This window comes from Dunckerocampus dactyliophorus, chromosome 1, assembly GCF_027744805.1.
Source record: "Dunckerocampus dactyliophorus isolate RoL2022-P2 chromosome 1, RoL_Ddac_1.1, whole genome shotgun sequence".
NCBI classification, from domain to species: Eukaryota; Metazoa; Chordata; class Actinopteri; order Syngnathiformes; family Syngnathidae; genus Dunckerocampus; species Dunckerocampus dactyliophorus.
This window is the reverse complement of record NC_072819.1, coordinates 45,742,424-45,761,202: the sequence shown is the minus strand read 5'-3', so window position 1 is coordinate 45,761,202 and position 18,779 is coordinate 45,742,424. Positions and strand designations below refer to the sequence as shown.

The following is an 18,779-nucleotide window of genomic DNA, read 5'->3' as shown; positions in this document are numbered from 1 at the left end:
GGTCATTACATTATTATTTTAGACAAAGACCGTGAGAAAGACGGTGAAAACGGCAAGTGGGCCGCGACCCACCAGTTAGGAATAACTGCTTTAAGCCACTGACGAGGCTTTTCCTTGTGTCACACTGTTACACTGCTACTGTTACCTCCTAGTAAACATGAGATGTAAATTGAATTTGTTCTAGGGTGACGTTGGGCCAAGCGGCCCTCCTGGTCCGATTGGGGAGACTGGCTACGGGCTTCCTGGTCCAAAGGTGAGGTTGTATTTTTTTTTTATGCTCGACTTTTCCTTAATGACAATATTACATCAACAACTTTACATCTGCGTATTTTTGTGCCTCCTTTCTCCACCATTTATCTTTTGTTAATGAAAAAAACATCACAACATCAACATTGACGTGCATGTATTGCTCCTGTGTGCCATAGGGTGACCGTGGAGATCTGGGCCTGCCAGGTCCATTCGGTCCGAAAGGAGAAGGCTATCCTGGCCCCGTTGTAAGGAACTGGTTTACACACGGGCTTGTCTGTCATTTCTACCATCTGTCTTTTTTTTTTAACTCTGTCCATCCTGCGGCCTTTCATTCATCACCTTGTCATTTATCAATTTATGTTTTGGTAGCTGCTTGTGGTACGTCGTTTAAAACGTCGGGCCATTGATAAGAATATAGTCATTATTTCAAAGCAAAGTAATCACAGTGAGGATGCACGGCGCCACTTCCCTTTTTGTGGTGTAACAAGAATGTATTCACTGTGTCTCATTTGTGTATTAGTGTGTGATACCACCATGTCCTGTATTGGTTAGGGACCTCCTGGTCTACCTGGGCTTCCAGGAGAACCTGGCCAAGAGGGCGTTGGAATTCCTGGACCAAAGGTGAATATAGCATGAAACAGACAAGTGAATGTAAAATTGTGCAAGTGCAAATTTAAAATGGATGCTCTTTCTGGTGCTTGAAGCACATGTGTTCAGGCGCTTGATATGTTTTGATTCAATATTTTATTACAAAGTTGGCAGAATAGCTCAGGTGTTAAGAGAAGTCGAATAACACAGTTGATACAATTTGGAAGTCACTAAACTAAACAGTGGCGCCCTAGGTGGGATTTTATATGGCGCCCCCCTCCATCTGCGATTTACACACCCTTACAAGAGATATTGAATGGCATGAATGTTTTTATTGCTGTCTTTAATTTGTAAGATAATGTGTCGCCCCATTGACATGGTTAACAAATTATAAATAAATACAAAAGCAATCTGAAATGCAATTTAAATACCCTTACCACAAAATACAAATACCAATACCGATCACATAGTGATCGTACCCCATGTTAGTATGTTATTTAGTTGGCTAGTGCGTACCCCATGAACGTGCGCCGAACTAACTGCGTTGCGTCTCTGTGGTAAAAGTCACATTGGAGTCCGAAGACGCGAAGTTCGTGACAATACGGGACAAAGTGCCTCCGTTGTCGGCTCAATATGGGTGTTGACAACCCGATGTGGCACAACACACATGTAGTGTTTACTACATGCACACCGCACTCCGATTGGTTTTTTGAATCGACTTTGAACAGCATTAATCGGCATATGCCAATCACGTGTTTTTTACGGAAATCGGCCGGCACCAATCGGCCAATCGGAGCATAAATCAAACAGTTTAAATAACCACACACATAATGACTCTCTACATAAGCTACATTCACACTATGCAATAACTATATACAAAAACGAAATACATACAAAAGCTGTGTAAAATACTTATATACACAACACTATGTACAAAAATGATGCGAGGGGAGACTTATTTGTTATCAGAAGTAATATAACTTGGGCATCGCTTTATGTTTGAATCAATACAAGCTTTTCTATTGTAATATTTAAAAGTAATAAGTTTTGATATAATTATATTGAATGTGAATTTTTTTCCGCAATTTTTGGTGCCCCCTGGAGGCCACAGCGCCTATTTTGCCAAATGGGCCAGCCGGCTCTGCATACGAATAAGTGTAGGCCATTTACAGCAGTTGCTTGAGTTCGACTTTGAACTTATAACAGTACTGTGCAATCCCTTTAATGTTTGTCAGCTATATGCTCTTTGTGTTTTTGATCCTTTCACAGTAATGTCTGAATTGACACAATGACCCATTGGCTTCCAGAACCAATAAATAAAATATGCTTTGGTATATGTTCATCTATCTCCATTACGTCTCTTTGCTTTAGGGGGATATTGGTTTCCGAGGGTTGCCTGGTTTACCAGGACCTCCAGGTGAAGGCCTCCCAGGACCTCAGGTATATGCTGTTAGGTTACAAGTGACCTAAATTATGTTCAAGGTCACATTTTTTTCCATTACATTTGAAAACTTACACAACACACAAGCTTTATTTTGCTGCATCTGACACCCGAGAATGACATTTTAGCGCTAGTCAGAGAACACGTTAATGTATTCAGGTTATTTAGGTTATAGCTCTCATTCAATGCTTGGCTTTAAAAAAATCATCTAACAGATGCAACACCCATATGCCTTCCATCACACCCAGGTAGATTACATCAGCACAGTGAATACAGTCCATAAAACATCGATTTAAAGTCAAAGTACATTAGACGTCGCATTCACAGAACAGGAAACTGTTAGACTTTGGTTCCAAAAAACAAATAAATCAAGGGAATAATGTAAAAATCGGCATCATCACCTGTGACAATGTAGCCTGCATGTTTTGTGTGGCAGGGTCACCCAGGGCGACCTGGCCCCCTGGGACCAGTTGGACCACCAGGACTTGGAGTCCAAGGACCAAAGGTAGGTTTGCTGCCTCTGCCATAGTCATTGAATTACTTGTAAAATACTTCTTATCTGTTTGCCCATGTGTTTTTTTTTTTTTTTTTGCAGGGTGAGCAGGGGGTCCAGGGCGTGACAGGACCAAGGGGACCCCCCGGAGAAGGCTTTCCCGGAGCTAAAGTACTTGCTAAAATGGACTTTTAGAATGTAACGTCGCACGCAGATATTCCGTTGCTGATTTTCTGTTGTGCACTGTGTGGCAGGGAGACCGTGGCACTGCAGGGGACAGGGGGCAGAAGGGCTTCAAGGGAGACATGGGTGACCCAGGAAGTCCAGGGCAACCTGTAAGTATTATTTGTTGAAATGCATAATGGAAATGGAACGGTTCCATGTATCAGTAATGAAAGATTTATTCTTACCTGAGGGTCGATCTGGTGTGAAAGGGGAAGCAGGTCTCACAGTGAGTGACATTTCTTCCATCTAGTTTTTCATGGGATGCTAATATGAAGCTCATTGATACGGGTGCTGAATGATGTGTGTTTGTTACAGAGAGAGGACATCATACGACTGATCAAAGAGATCTGCGGTACGGTATCAATTCTATTTATTCTGCTTCTCAAGTGATATATCATTGGAACTAACTATGGTCAAATTGTCCAATTATTATACCGGTCTGTTATCATTCCAGGGTGTGGGGTTAAGTGCAAGGAGAGGCCTATGGAACTAGTGTTTGTCATTGACAGCTCAGAGAGCGTGGGTCCAGAGAACTTTGAAATCATCAAAGACTTTGTCAACGCATTGGTGGACCGAGTCACGGTGGGCCGCAATGCCACCCGGATCGGCCTAGTGCTGTATAGCCTGGAGGTGAAGCTGGTGTTCAACCTGGCCCGCTATGTGACCAAACAGGACATCAAACAGGCTATTAGGAACATACCCTATATGGGGGAGGGTACCTACACAGGTACGGCTATCCGCAAAGCTACCCAGGAGGCCTTCTACAGCTCACGCCTCGGGGTCAGCAAAGTGGCCATCGTGATTACTGATGGACAGGCGGACAAAAGAGAGCCGGTGAAGGTCGACATCGCTGTGCGTGAAGCTCACGCCGCCAATATCGAGATGTTTGCCTTGGGCATTGTCAACACTTCGGACCCAACGCAGGCAGAGTTTCTTCGAGAGCTCAATCTGATCGCATCTGACCCCGACACTGAGCATATGTTCCTCATTGATGACTTCAACACCTTGCCAGGTGGAAAAACACTGGATGACAATCAATGTATTGTGCCTTGGAAAATATACAGGTAGTCCTCAGTTTACGGCATCTCCCTGTTAAGGCGTTTTGTGGTTATGTACATTAAATAATTAAAAACTTTATTTTGAGCCGTCAACGCCAACTCGCTCAAAAAGTAGTTGCAGTGTAGTCCACCGTGAAATAACACGCTACGTGGTGGAGGTGGTCGATCAACAATGTCTTTAATGCAAAAACAAAACAGGCCACGCCAAAACAACATCAGCAAACACAACCGTCCTCTCTGTACAAAGCCGCCGTCCTCACAATCAGAACACATGTCACGTTCACAGACAGTATGAAATCACAAACTCTTTAACACCACAGGACACGTAACTGCCAGGTCACTGATTCCCTGAAAGCGACAGTAATAACTGAGCAGTGTCGTAGTCTTATTATTGAGATGAAAAGGTTGCTAGTGCCTTGGATTTTATTTGTTATCACTTTTTCATTCTTGGTAATGGTGGTACATATTAATGGTTTTCATTTATTTCAGTGTTTAAACAGTGAACAGTGATTTAAAAAAAAAATAGAGAACAAAAAAACACTACACTTTGTAGTTATTACTGTCACTTTCGTAGGAACAAATCCTTTAAGATGTGATATGTGATACTGAAGCGACCTGTTGAGTTCTGTGATTTCCGACTGTGAACGTGACAGGTGGAGTCCTGTGTGTGCACAAAGGGTGGCTCCGTGCAGAGAGGACAGTTGAGTTTGCTGATGTTGTTTTGGCGTGTTTGTGGCAAACAGTAGCCAATAAAGAGATGGTTGATTGAACACATCCTCGTCATCCCTACAACATCCGGGTAGAATTTACAATACGATCTTTATCCTTAATGATGGTCACGGCAGTCAAGTGTTGTATTCTTCCGCTCTAACTAGTTCTTGAGCGAGTCTCGTGTTTACGGGCCAAAATTACGTTTTGAATTCATTTTTTGGAGTTTATAACCACAAAACACCGTAAACCGAGGACCACCTGTATAATGTCAAGCATTGCCACTGAAAGGTGTAAATCTAAGTCATTAGACTTCACCCTTTGGCCACCGTGAATGTTTGTCTGGTTTACTTTGGCAGGAAAATCTCACGGAGAGGGTGCACAATAACAGCAGGTTTTTATGTTTCTCCGTCTCAGCTCTGGAATCCAAGTTGGTCAGTCAGTTCTGTGAGGACGAGAATGGAGCCCTGATATATAACAGAATCACTAATGGAAACAATGGCCACAGCAACAGCAGGGATGGGAACAATGGGAGGTATGCAGTAGGCGGCTATGGGTACCAGCCTGCCACTGAATGGGAACTCCCGAACTCCCGTCAGACCAACAGCCAGAACCCCAGTGGAAGAGGGGAGACAAGCCAACATGACCATAAAGGATCCAGAACAGGACAGGTATGGACAGTCATTGCAATGCAAATGTGTACGATTCAGGCACGTGGAGGAAGTATCAACCCTAATGAACTCTTGTATATTTCACCATTAGCAAGGATACACTGAGACAACACAATGGGGGACTGAGCGTGGAGACACTTTTAACCGTGGCGAGTTCCAGCCTATTCCGTCTCACAGAGAACAGTCTGTGCCATCTTCTACTGTTAATGTAACAACATCACCTGTGCAGCCAAGGCCATCTCTTCCAAAAGGTAGACGAGACTTTACTAATAAGCTTGATAAAACTACTGAAGTGCTTTGTGAAGTTGCTTTCAGAGAACACTTCTAAAGAGGAATGACACGTTTTTTGCTGTGCAGTCATACACCAACACTGCACAGACTACAGACAGCGTTAAAATTACAGCAAAGAGCACCCAGAAATCAAACATATATAAGAGAAAATGTGCCAGCAGTACTCTTTCCCTGCTCGGCTCTCTCCCTCAGTGTCTGTAGCACAGTGCAAGCAGGCGGCGCACAGCAAAAGTATAAATCTCCCACAACAGAGACTGTGAACCAGACAATTTGGTCCACCACCAGCAACCTCAGACCTCACAAATGTTCCTCTGAATGAAGATGATTCCCACAGACACACTTAAAAGTTTCAGATCATCAAACAAATTAAAATATTAGTCAATGACAGCACAACTGAACACAAACTGCAGTTTTTAAATGAAACTTTTTATTATTAAGGGGGAAAATTAACTCCAAACTACATGGCCCTGTGTGGTTGGGCCACCCTTAGCAGCAACAACTGCAATCAAGCGTTTGCGATAACTTGCAATGAGTCTCTTACAGCGCTGTGGAGGAACTTTGGCCCACTCATCTTTGCAGAATTGTTGTAATTCAGCCACATTGGAGGGTTTTTCAGCATGAAGCGCCTTTTTAAGGTCATGCCACAGCATCTCAATAGGATTCAGGTCAGGACTTTGACTAGGCCACTCCAAAGTCTTCATTTTGTTTTTCTTCAGCCATTCAGAGGTGGACTTGCTGGTGTGTTTTGGATCATTGTCCTGCTGCAGAACCCAAGTTGGTTTCAGCTTGAGGTCACGAACAGATAGCCGGAGATTCTCCTTCTGGATTTTTTTGGTAGACAGCAGAATTCATGGTTCCATTTATCACAGCAAGTCTTCCAGGTCCTGAAGCAGCAAAACAGCCCCAGACCATCACACTACCACCACCATATTTTACTGTTGGTGTGATGTTCTTTTTCTGAAAGGCGGTGTTATTTTTACACCAGATGTAATGGGACACACACCTTCCAAAAGGTTTAACTTTTGTCGCGTCAGACCACAGACGGGGGGCACTTTTTCACACAGGGCCATGTAGGTTTGGATTGTTTTCCTCCCTTAATAATAAAACGTTTCATTCACGTTTCATTTCATTTTGTGTTGAGTTGCGTTGTCATTGACTAATATTTTAATTTGTTTGATAATCTGAGACATTTAAGTGTGACAAACATGCAAAACAATACGAAATCAGGACACCACTGTATGTACAATTGTTCCTCGCAATATCGTTTGATTATCTCTCCCTCACTAGGCGGCAGTAATCACACAAAACATTGAGATATTACCTTACATTCAATTACTGTAGTAAATGGTTTGTAAAATGTCAATGGCATTAATGAATGACGGGGCGCTTTACATGAAATTTAACTCTAGACTTTTTCCTGCACTGTCACTCATATAATGAATTAATTTAATGAATGATTTTACCCACTCTGCTGGAAAGCCATGGTGGCATGATGGTATGTCAATCAATGTTCGAGCTCTTTTTTTTGTCTTATTTTGTTTTAAAAATAAGTTACTGAACAATGTGTTTCCAATGTATCCTATTACTCCAAAACATGCATCTAACTAAATTCAGGTTCTATAGTCAAATAGCATAAAAATAGCTTTTAAGGGTTAGTTAATCCTAGAGATGTAGTGACCACAGCTGCCCAGGGGGCCCAATGTGATTTCTTTTCATGGGGCCCAAAATTCCTGGCGGCACCCCTGGCCACATGGGCGCTGCAGTCGCCTTGTTCCTCCGGCAACGTTGCTCAGAAGGGGGCACAAGACATTGGTCTTTGTGCTTGGCATGTGGGATCCCCCGACCTCACCGTGTGTGATTTTTTTTTTCTTGTGGGGAAATGTCATAGCTGCGATTGGCTGGCAACCAGTCCAGGGTGTACCCCGCCTCTAGCACAAACTCAGCTGGGATAGGCCCCAGCATACCCCCGCGACCCTAATGAGGATAAGCGGCTGGATGGATGGAAATGTAATAGATCTTGTTTATGTTCCACCGCTACCCACTAACCTCCATCCATCCCTCCATTTTCTTCCGCCTATTCCGGTCTGGGTCCCAGTCTCAGTTGGGAAGTCCAAACTTCCCGGTCCCCGGCCACCTCTTCCAGTTCCACCGGGAGAACACCAAGGCGTTCCCAGGCCATAATCCCTTCAGTGTGTCCTATGTCTTCCCCGGGGCCTTCTTCTGGACTAGATGCCCGAGCCACCTCAACTGGCTCCTTTCAATGTGAAGGAGCAGCGGCTCTACTCTCAGCCCCTCCCGGATGACTGAGCTCCTTGCCCTATCTCTTAGGGTGAGTCCAGCCACCCTACGGAAGAAACTCGTTTCAGTAGCTTGTATCTGCGGTCTCGTTCTTTCGGTCACGACCCAAAGCTCCTAACCATTGGTGAGGGTGGGAACATAGATCGACCGGTAAATTGAGAGGTTTGCCTTCCGGCTCAGTTCTCTCTTCACCACGACGATCTGGTACAGAGACCAAATTACTGCCACCGATGCACCTGTCGATCTCACACTCTAACCTTCCATCACTCGTGAACAAGACCCTGAGATACCCCTCCACCTGGGGCAGGATCTCATTCCCAACCCGGAGGGTGCAGTCCACCCTTTTCCAAATGAGAACCATGGTGTCAGATTTGGAGGTGCTGAGTCTCATCCCAGAAGCTTCACACTCAGCTACAAACCACCCCAGCAAACGCTGAAGGTCACAGCCTGATGAGGCCATCAGGACCACATCGTCTGCAAATAGCAGAGATGAGATCCTCAGGCTCCCGAACTAACTAACCCGAACACTAATCTCTATGACCTTAAACATCGAATAACTACAGCGATCAACTCAGTGGATTGTGATTTGCTGATACACATCCGAGAAAAAAAAGATCTTATCGTCTTTATTTCTTTTTGGTTTATTCCCATTTTTTTCATGGGCCAATAAAAAACAAACCACCAATTCCACACGATCAACATAATTCTTCACATTGCAAAATCCCAAATGAATTGTAAAATGACCATTTCTAGTCCCATTACTTTTGTCCATATATAGTATAAACATTTTGTGGCAAAGAGGTCATTTCAAGCCAATGAAATCTGAAGCGCAGTAAGTCATGTCAAGGCCTGGCCTCTCTCAGGTGGGATTAGACAGACGGGTCAACAACAGATGGTAAACTGCTTTTTTATTGACCTCTCCCATCATGTTTTTTTATGCAGAGATTGCACCCTTGGACCCTCGCTGCGCCTTGGCCCTAGATCCGGGCTCATGCCGCGACTATAGCATCCACTGGTACTATGACAAGCAGGCCAACGCCTGTGCTCAGTTCTGGTTCGGAGGCTGCAGCGGCAACAAAAACCGTTTCGACACAGAAGAAGAGTGCAAGACGACTTGTGTGCTAACCACATCTAAGGGTACAATCCAGTTTATTGTATATACAGAAATACATATACAATTCAATCTAGGATTGCAAATGTAGGTTTTTGATTGTGGTTGACACAGAGTTGTGCGTTTCTCTTCTATTCTGTTGTATAGGAAGCTGAGTGAAGGCATCTACTACATGCTAGATTCTGGTTTTGCTTCAGAATCTACAATTCTTCATCGCTCCTATTCAGGAACAGAGGCTGTGTATTTCCTCTCCCCATGGGAACTGAACTTTTTTTTTCATACAGTCTCTGAGTGACGCTGCAAATGAGTGCGTTTACTAAGCTTCAACCAGCAGCACACTGCCGAAATGTCCATTTTGTCAGTAAATACAAATTGATGTTTAAATTGCTGATTAACTTTATGCATTTCAGTTTCAGTACTGTTTTATCATACCTGTAATTACCCGCCACATTGGGTACACCAACACAATTGAATGAAATCCAATTCAAGAGCTGAATCAAAACACACTAAATAGAGTAGTAAATACCTTTGTAAAGGCAGTGTTTTATTGTGGTAGTATAATTGATTGCGGTGCAGTTCTTTTGACACACACAATGCATTGACTGCCCCCTGCTGGGACATTCACAGCCATGTCAAGGGGTCAGGGATGTAGTAAAAGTAGTTTAACTTCGAATAGCCAGCTTAATTTTGAGAAGCCGCGTGTGTACATGCTGCTTTTCAGTGCACTATGAACACCTCGTGAGAAACATCCGGTGCTTTTAATAAACATGAACTGAACGAATGACAGATTCTTCAGCAATTATTTGTGTGTCAAGGTGGTTGGAGCAGTTCATGATGAAGTGACTAATGAGCTGGTTTTCGGCATCACTGAGAACAACATGCCAGTTGATTGGATGGTAACCAATTTACTTTTTAAGTTATTATTCAACACAGACATGCTGTGTTTTGAGAAATCGCAAATCAAATACATTTTTAATAACTTACATATGGCCTCTAAGTATTCAGGCAGGCCTGATTGATATTTACACATTTGCATCTTGAACTCCCTGCAGCTTTGTCTCGACTCTCCTCTTCTGCTTAAATTACATGTGAGATACTCCTTGACAAGTGGCGTAGTCTGATCTATCTTTAGTACTGCCCACTGGAGAAATGTTACCTAACTCCACACAGTCCTCACACACTTTCCGGCGAAAGCAAGAAGGCAGCAATTCAGGATTCTATCGATCCAGTGAATCGGATCTTGGTGTCCCAAAAAATGTCTGAGTGTTGTCTCCTCCGGAGCTGAACAGTTGCTGGACTGTAAAATTTGCCCCGCAGCAAACGAGGGGGTGGGGCTAGCCTATGGTTTCCTGCATGTGTGCTTGTCACCTGTTTGTGTTCACAGCTGCTGCACCCAAACTTCACTGATCCATTTTTGGAAACCTTTGTAATCATCTGTCTCACCCGAATAATGTTCCTTGACCTGTACGGACTTTAATCGAATGTGCTCTTGTCTTTGATAAACATGAATGCCTTCGTTTGCGAGAGCACTATTGGCTCAAAATTCATGGTCAACCCAGCACCAAATTAACATCATTGCAGATGCCTACCTACGAGACATGCCTGAATTGTGTCATCAGTGTGCAGTCAGTGCCAGCAAGTCCTTCTGCGCTGGCCTACTGGCCACTATCAGAAGCACAACCTGCGTTTATAACGTAAATTCTAGTATTTGTTCCATGAAATGCAGTCTGTCCAGTCATCCATTTCCCATACAGGTTGGAGACCTATCCCAGCTGTCTTCGGGCGAGAAGTGGCGTACACCCTGGACTGGTCGCCCAACTATTAAACTCGTTTTGTAGTGTGTCTCTTGGCTGTTAGATTGTTTTGTCCAATCGCATTCTATTGGTGGCCATGTCAACGTAATCTGCCCATGGCCTTCAGAGTTAGTAGTGCTGGCCCAATGTCACTTACTTATTAGCAATGGAGCTGTTTCTTGAACCAATCAGATTTGAAATTTGCCTCGCAGGGCCAGCCAGCAGGCGTATCGTAATGTCACCATTTTTCTGTCTTCTGATTGGTTGATATTTGAAAGCCTATGCCTAACACTCATACCAGCGCGCTTGAACGCATCATCATGCGAACAGCGCTATGCTTGAACAATGTTGTTCATCGTTCTGTGTGCGTTATATGAACAAATAAGTGAGTTTCTGTATATTATTTATTATTAAAGCCAGCCTGGGAAAGGGTTTGTTCGCCACTTCCACTGAAGGTCCGTGAGACAAGTGAGTATAGTGACTATGATGTATTTGATTAAATTTGTATGTTTTTGTCGTGCTATTAGATATATATTGATTCTGAACTGCTCCAGATAATGTTGTAGTATAGAAATTTGGAGTTGATTAGAAACAATGTATTCAAAGATAAAGGGTAGTAATGGTATTCGCCAGAAAGTCTGTAATGCCGTGCATTGTTATATTGCGATTTTGTATATTGTTGATGGTTTGTATAATTGTGACATGATAGTGGTGGTATTAAGCGGTGGATTTGGTCACGTAAGTCCCCAGTGAAGGCCAAAGTATGACATGTACTAAACACCACTGGTCAGACTAAACAGTAAACAGCAATAGCCTCATGTACAACAGTGTTTAACATATTGAATGTTTAGCTGTATGGCCTGTGCAAAAAATACATCCAGTGGTGTGCAAAAGTGTTTGCCCCCTTCTTATTTTTTTTGCATATTTGTCACACTTAATGTTTTAGATCATCAAACAAATTTAACTATTAGTCAGTGACAACACAACTGAACACAAAATGCAGTTTTTCAATGAAGAGTTTTATTATTAAGGGAGAAAAAAAATCCAAACCTAAATGGCCCTGTGTGAAAATGTGACTGCCCCCTAAACCTAATAGCTGGTTGGGCCACCCTTAGCAGCAACACCTGCAATCAAGCAATCATTTGCGATAACTTGCAGTGAATCTCTTACAGCGCTGTGGAGGAATTTTGGCCCACTCATCTTTGCAGAATTGTTGTAATTCAGTCAAATTGGAGGGTTTTCCAGCATGAACCATCTTTTTAAGGTCATGCCACAGCATCTCAATAGGATTCAGGTCAGGACTTTGACTAGGCCACTCCAAAGTCTTCATTTTGTTTTTCTTCAGCCATTCAGAGGTGGACTTGCTGGTGTGTTTTGGATCATTGTCCTGCTGTAGAACCCAAGTTGGTTTCAGCTTGAGGTCACAAACAGATGGCTGGACGTTCTCCTTCAGGATTATTTGGTAGACAGCAGAATTCATGGTTCCATTTATCACAGCAAGTCTTCCAGGTCCTGAAGCAGCATAACAGCCCCAGACTATCACACTACCACCACCATATTTTACTGTTGGTATGACATTCTGTTTCTGAAATGCGGTGCTACTTTTACACCAGATGTAATGGGACACACACCTTCCAAAAATTTAAACATTTGTCTCTTCAGAGTGTTTTCCCAGAGGTCTTGGGGATCATCAAAATGTTTTCTGGCCAAATTGAGACAAGCCTTAATGTTTTTTTGTTCAGCAGTGTTTTTTGTCTTGGAACTCTGCCACGCAGTGTATTTGCCCAGTGTCTTTCTTATGGCGGAGTCATGAACACTGACCTTAACTGAGGCATGTGAGGCCTGTGGTTCTTTGGATGTTTTGTGGAGTCACAAAAGACCCCACAAAACATCCAAAGATGAGTCGTTGCTGCGCTCATGTGGTAATCTTAGTTGGCCGGCCACTCCTTGAAGGTTCACCACTGTTCCATGGTTTCACCATTTGTGGATAATGGCTCTCACTGTGGTTCGCTGGAGTCCTAAAGCTTTAAAATGGCTTTATAACCTTTTCCAGACTGATAGATCTCAATTAATCTCAGTTAAATTATGTTTTAACAGGTGGGGCAATCACTTTTTTTCTCCCTTAATAATAAAAAGTCTCATTTAAAAACTGCATTTTGTGTTCAGTTGTGTTGTCATTGACCTATATTTAAATTTGTTGGATGATCTGAAATACTAAAGTGTGACAAACATGCAAAAAAATAAGAAATCAGCAAGGAGGCAAACACTTTTTCACACCACTGTAAATATGTCAAGTCAAGAAATGTCATTTAATCAAAGGATGGTGTGTTTAAGGCCATGACAATACACATCCTGTCACCATGCAGTAAAAATACACATCATCAGCATCAAATGTTGATATTGTCTCTGTCTGAAGGGGAATCAGCTTTTCATATACTGTAGATATTTCAATACTTTATTACTGTTAGTATGTTTAATTTGCAAGAAGATGCTTCCCTGAGGTTGTGAATCTTTGTGAAATATCATAATAATATTGTATTGTGAGTTACTCCTATTTAGTATGTGACAGTGGTGCCTAAAAATATCCTCTCAAGTCAAGCTATTTATTCCTAGGCTGTGACACCATTGTCTCTGCTCTAAACTGGCCTGGTGACACTGAGCTGCATCATGGTGGCGTATCCTCAACAGCCAGTTGCTTCTTTCCGTCGGTGACAGCAGCTGCTTGCCAATGTGAGGCCGCTGCTGCACTGTGAGTTGGACTAGGCGGATTCCAGGGGAGATGAGGCAGGCATGGCCGGCTATATTTAGAGAGGGGGCTGGATTAAATTGCAGGGTCTTCAAACTGCGACGCTTTTCTCTCTACTGCCCTTTCTTGCCAGGACTGACTGCCTAAAGGACCTGTGCTCACCGTCTCCTAGCTTTCTCTACAGACCCCCTCTGCTCGTTCAACGTTACTCCACCGCCATGGATCCCAACGCCATCAAGGAGGAGCTACGCCTTTTTCAGAGCACCCTGCTCCAGGATGGTCTGAAGGAGCTCCTGAATGAGAATAAGTTTGTTGACTGCACCTTGAAGGTTGGCGACCGCAGCCTGCCCTGCCATCGACTGATCATGGCCGCCTGCAGCCCTTACTTCAGAGAGATCTTCTTCACAGAGGATGGGAAGGAGGTGGAGAACACCAAGGAGGTGGTCCTGGAGGATGTCAACCCCACCATCTTGGACATGATCATTCAGTACCTCTACTCCGCTGAGATTGATCTCACAGATGACAACGTTCAGGATATAATTGCTGTAGCAAACAAATTCCAGATCCCCTCTGTCTTCACTGTCTGTGTCAACTACCTTCAGAAGAAGATCTCTTTAGGCAACTGCATGGCCATCTTCAGGATGGGCCTTGTGCTCAGTTGTCCCCGCCTTGCCATCGCCGCTCGTAACTACATCGCCGACCGCTTTGAGCTGCTGCACAAAGACGAGGAGTTCCTCAAGCTGGCTGCCCATGAACTGTTTGCCATCATTGGTGGAGACTCACTCAATGTGGAGAAAGAGGAGATGGTGTTCGAATCAGTCATGGCTTGGGTTCGCTACGACAAGGATAAGCGTATCAAGGTCCTGAAAGACGCTTTCAACTGCATCCGCTTCCGCCTGCTGCCTGAAAAGTACTTCAAAGACAAAGTGGAGAGCGACGATATAATCAAGGCGGACCCTGAACTCCAGAAGACTATCCAGGTTATCAGAGATGCCTTCAAGGGGAAACTTCCAGAGACCCCAAAGAAAAAGGAAGGAGATGCGGGGGCGAGCAAGGCAGGAAGCGAGGAGGAAGAGGATAGCCCCTTCCCTGGCTTCTTGAACGACAACCGCAGACAGGGTATGTACGCACGGGACTTCATCGTGATGGTGAACGACTCGGCGGCGGTGGCATACGACGTGAACGAGAACGAGTGTTTCCTGGCGGCCATGTCAGAGCAGGTGCCCCGCAACCACGTCAGCCTGACGTCACAGAAGAACCAGCTCTACATCATCGGGGGGCTGTTTGTGGATGAGGAAAACAAGGACGTTCCTCTACAATGTTATTTCTACTTGGTAAGCAACTTGTGCTTTTATACCGCTCGCCGATTAGCAGAAGGAATGCGTGTGGTTTATTTTATACAATACACAATAATGTGGATTAAGCTGATAAAATGTTGTCGTGTGAATGCAGTTTTTTTTTGCTTTCTTTTGCGCTTGTTTTGCTGCTCATACATAACAGGTGAGCTGTTACTTTCTCCGTCCTATTCATCCCAAAATATGACAAATATTACATTGCTATGATGTCATCACTACACTGCTCAAAGACTCTACGGCAGGGTGACCCCATTCTGATTTTCGAAAACCAGGACACCCGGCTCCGCCAGGTGGAATACTGAAGTACTACTCAAAGTTTACTCAAAGATGCCTGAAAATGTAGATACCTCAGTATGGATAGAAATTGTTATATTAGAAAATACTATCTCACCACTTCACGGTTCAAATTTTGTGGCTTCACTCGATAACAGTTTTTCAAACTATTACTAATAAAACACACTCTTTCGTGGTTGAATGTGGCCTATAATTAGTCAAAAATATGCATGTTGCAGCCACTTTTGCAGCCTACATTAAGCATAAAAATGGCTAAATTAATTATAATACCGTAAATTCCGGTGTATAAGACGCACCTTTTTTCTTAAACTTTGAAGCCTGTGGCTTATACAACAGTGCGACTAATTTATGGCTAAATTCTAATCTCGTGACATCTCCTTTACTACATCTCCTTTACTCCAGGGCTACTACTAATGGTTTGAATACGAGTGCCGCTCGTGAGTCAGTGAGGAAACGATAGCGCTTTCTTTGGCAGGAGCCAATCACAAGCTATCAGTGTACTCACAATGAGCTTGTCAACCCATTGGAAATCACAGGAAGTTATTATATATGCCTTTAAAATTGAAAAAAACATGCGTCTGAGCAGCACATTCATTGGGGCGCTGCAATGACGTCAGCCTCCCTCTCGGCTTTGGGCTCTGGGTCCTCTGGCTTCCTCTGGTAGAAGAGGAAACATTGCAGTGCCAGCCACCATTTTCTATGCTTTCTATACTCCTCCAATGAAATGGTTTTATCAAACAAAATGAATTATGGGAAAACTTTAGAATGTTGTTTTGTTTCATTTTAAACTCGTATTGGTACATGTTTCTATATTTCTTTGGTTTAACATTTGAGTGTTAGTTGCTGTGTGAGTTTAATGTTGTTTGTAAGATGAAACCGTGAGTCAGACAGTTATATTGAGTAACGACCTCCTGCAATTTCCACTGGGTTGCCAAGCTCGTCGTGAGTTATTTCATAGCTCATGATTGGCTCCTGGTAAATAAAGAGCTGATTGGTCTTCACTTCACTGATTTGTAGATGAACACATCTATACACCGGAATTTACGATACATATATAAAGCATGCAGAAGATGCATTATAAAACACTCTGAATGTTTTATAATATATAATATATTTTGTATGCTGTAACTACAAATATCCATCCATCCATCCATTTTCTATGCTGCTTATCTTAATTAGGGTCGCGGGGCTATGGTGGAGCCTATCCCAGCTGGCTTCGGGCGAGAGGCGGGGTACACCCTGTACTGGTCGCCAGCCAATCACAGGGCACATATAGACAAACACCCATTCACACTCACATTCATAATTTAGACAATTTAGAGTCCCCAATTAACCTAACATGCATGTTTTGGGAATGTGGGAATGTGGGAGGAAACCGGAGTACCCGGAGAAAACCCACACACGCACGGGGAGAACATGCAAACTATACAAAAATATACCATTTATAAATAAGGAATCCTACTTTGCGGAAATTCGCTGGAACCAATTAAACAAGGTACTTGTATTACTGTATAACCAAAGATAGAAATTCAGATAGGCTTCTCAGAGGTTAGTCAACATGTTTTATTGTGCCTAAAATAATATCTCCTTGATAAGTTTCAATGGTGCAAATATAACTTCAAAATCTCTGGAATGAAATACAATCATACAAATACTCTGTATTACAAAAATCATCCCGTAAGACAACAATAGCTCTCTTTTCACGTCTTACTAGACAAATAAATAACTTAAAAAAATAATAATATTAACTATATTACATTTTCATCACTTTCCAAATGAATTGATACCCTCGAAGGGTTGTTTGCAAGGTATCTGGTGATTACTAATATATGTTATCATTAGCATTTCATTTCCCATACATTTTGTAGTGGAATTTCAACGTCGAGTCTGATTTTGAGGGTGCAGGATGGACACAAAACCATGTGACACATACTGTATGGTTCCAGGAAGTTACTAAAAAATGATGCACATATAATCTGTATGCTATTTTCCCTCTAGCTGGATCCACTTGCCTCTGACTGGGTCGCCCTGCCACCCATGCCCTCTCCCCGGTGCCTCTTCAGCATCGGCGAGAGCAACAACCAACTGTTTGCTGTGGCCGGAAAAGACTTGCAGACTAACGAGTCACTGGATACCGTCATGTGCTACGACACTGAGTTAGTAGCTGGTATTTCATGCATTGCTTTACATCTCAAAGTCAAAGTCTTGTTAAGCTTTCTTGTGATTTTATTTTTATTTTTATTTTTTTTACCACATTCCTCTTTCAGGAAGCTGAGGTGGAGTGAGACTAAGAAGCTTCCTCTGAAGATCCACGGACATGCAGTTGTGTCCTACAAAGGGCTGGTGTATTGTATTGGTGGCAAGACGGATGAAAAGTGAGTCAGTGTGTGTGTTTATGACAAAGACCTCGCCTGTCATGCGATGCAGCTATTTGGGGTAATCATCCTGACATACTGCGCATTATAGACAAGTATACTGCAGTGCCAGTGCAGGTTCACATTCAGGATACCTTTTCTCTGCAGCTGTAATACTGTACGTCACAGAAAGTTGCAAAAAGAAGAACATTGATTAACATAACCAGAAGCCCTTAAGCCTCAAGATTAAACCGCGTGTGTTCAGCCGTCACAAGAACAGAGCGAATGATAAGCAGGCGTGAGTTCCAGTGAAGAAAAAAAAAAACGATGTGTGAAGCATGCATTGCAATGTGACTCCTTTTCAAAGGTGCTTCAAACACCCGCAGGAAACTGCTTGAAGCTAACTCGACAGCTTAAAAACAACATTTAGTTTGTGGAGAATCTGGAGAAATAAATGCATGTTTGCTTTCTAAAGAAGGAAGCCACATTTCCACATAAAGACTGATAAAATGTTATTGCAGACATGATAGTAAAGGAAACACTTCATTACATACATGGCTATAATATAATTGTCTTTAATTGGGACATTTTCACACTTGTGATTATTTTTGCTGACTGGGAGAAAACATATGGTTACGTTCCCTAAAATGGCTCCTTGCCCCACAAAATGCTACATGAATAAGAAAGATAACACTCATTTGACCGCCCAACCAGAGCCGGCTAGCCCATTCGCTAATATTATATTGTAATTGTATTAAAAGTAGTTAATTATTAAAATGGAAAAGTTCACATTGATTCAAATGTACAGCAATGCCAATTTTATATTACTTTAAGTAATAACAAATAAGTCTCCCCAGCGCCCATGATTTTTATACTTAGTTTAGTATATAGTTGTATATAAGTGTTTTATATAGATTTTGTATATGGCTATTTTAGTTTTTGTATGTAGCTATTACATAGTGTAAATGTACCTTATATTCCAAGTTATTGTGTGCAATTTACATTGCTTTATGTTGACTATTTATTATTTATTATTGTTATTATTTATTGACTTATTTACATGATTTTTATTTTGATATAAGGGTATTTATATTGTATTTTTTG

At 42.6% G+C, this 18,779-nt stretch overlaps 2 protein-coding genes across 4 annotated transcripts in view; both read left to right on the top strand.

Moving 5' to 3' along the window:
* LOC129182241 (collagen alpha-1(XXVIII) chain-like) overlaps positions 1 to 9,908 on the top strand; it is a 33,571-nt gene extending 23,663 nt beyond the window's left edge. For all 3 annotated transcript variants that reach the window (XM_054778093.1, XM_054778100.1, XM_054778084.1), the window contains 14 exons: positions 185 to 253; positions 426 to 494; positions 802 to 870; positions 2,209 to 2,277; positions 2,715 to 2,783; positions 2,874 to 2,942; positions 3,026 to 3,106; positions 3,187 to 3,222; positions 3,312 to 3,348; positions 3,451 to 4,008; positions 5,180 to 5,433; positions 5,525 to 5,684; positions 8,965 to 9,159; positions 9,281 to 9,908. In XM_054778093.1, coding sequence (XP_054634068.1) covers positions 185 to 253; positions 426 to 494; positions 802 to 870; positions 2,209 to 2,277; positions 2,715 to 2,783; positions 2,874 to 2,942; positions 3,026 to 3,106; positions 3,187 to 3,222; positions 3,312 to 3,348; positions 3,451 to 4,008; positions 5,180 to 5,433; positions 5,525 to 5,684; positions 8,965 to 9,159; positions 9,281 to 9,288 — 1,743 coding nt within the window. In that variant the 3' untranslated portion in view covers positions 9,289 to 9,908. The remainder of the gene's footprint in view (positions 1 to 184; positions 254 to 425; positions 495 to 801; positions 871 to 2,208; positions 2,278 to 2,714; positions 2,784 to 2,873; positions 2,943 to 3,025; positions 3,107 to 3,186; positions 3,223 to 3,311; positions 3,349 to 3,450; positions 4,009 to 5,179; positions 5,434 to 5,524; positions 5,685 to 8,964; positions 9,160 to 9,280) is intronic.
* A 3,902-nt stretch (positions 9,909 to 13,810) lies between these two features.
* The window catches only part of klhl41b (kelch-like family member 41b), a 7,696-nt gene continuing 2,727 nt past the window's right edge, over positions 13,811 to 18,779 (top strand). The window contains exons 1-3 of the mRNA XM_054794032.1: positions 13,811 to 15,006; positions 17,320 to 17,477; positions 17,589 to 17,696. Of these exons, the coding sequence (XP_054650007.1) occupies positions 13,891 to 15,006; positions 17,320 to 17,477; positions 17,589 to 17,696 (1,382 nt within the window). The 5' untranslated portion in view covers positions 13,811 to 13,890. The remainder of the gene's footprint in view (positions 15,007 to 17,319; positions 17,478 to 17,588; positions 17,697 to 18,779) is intronic.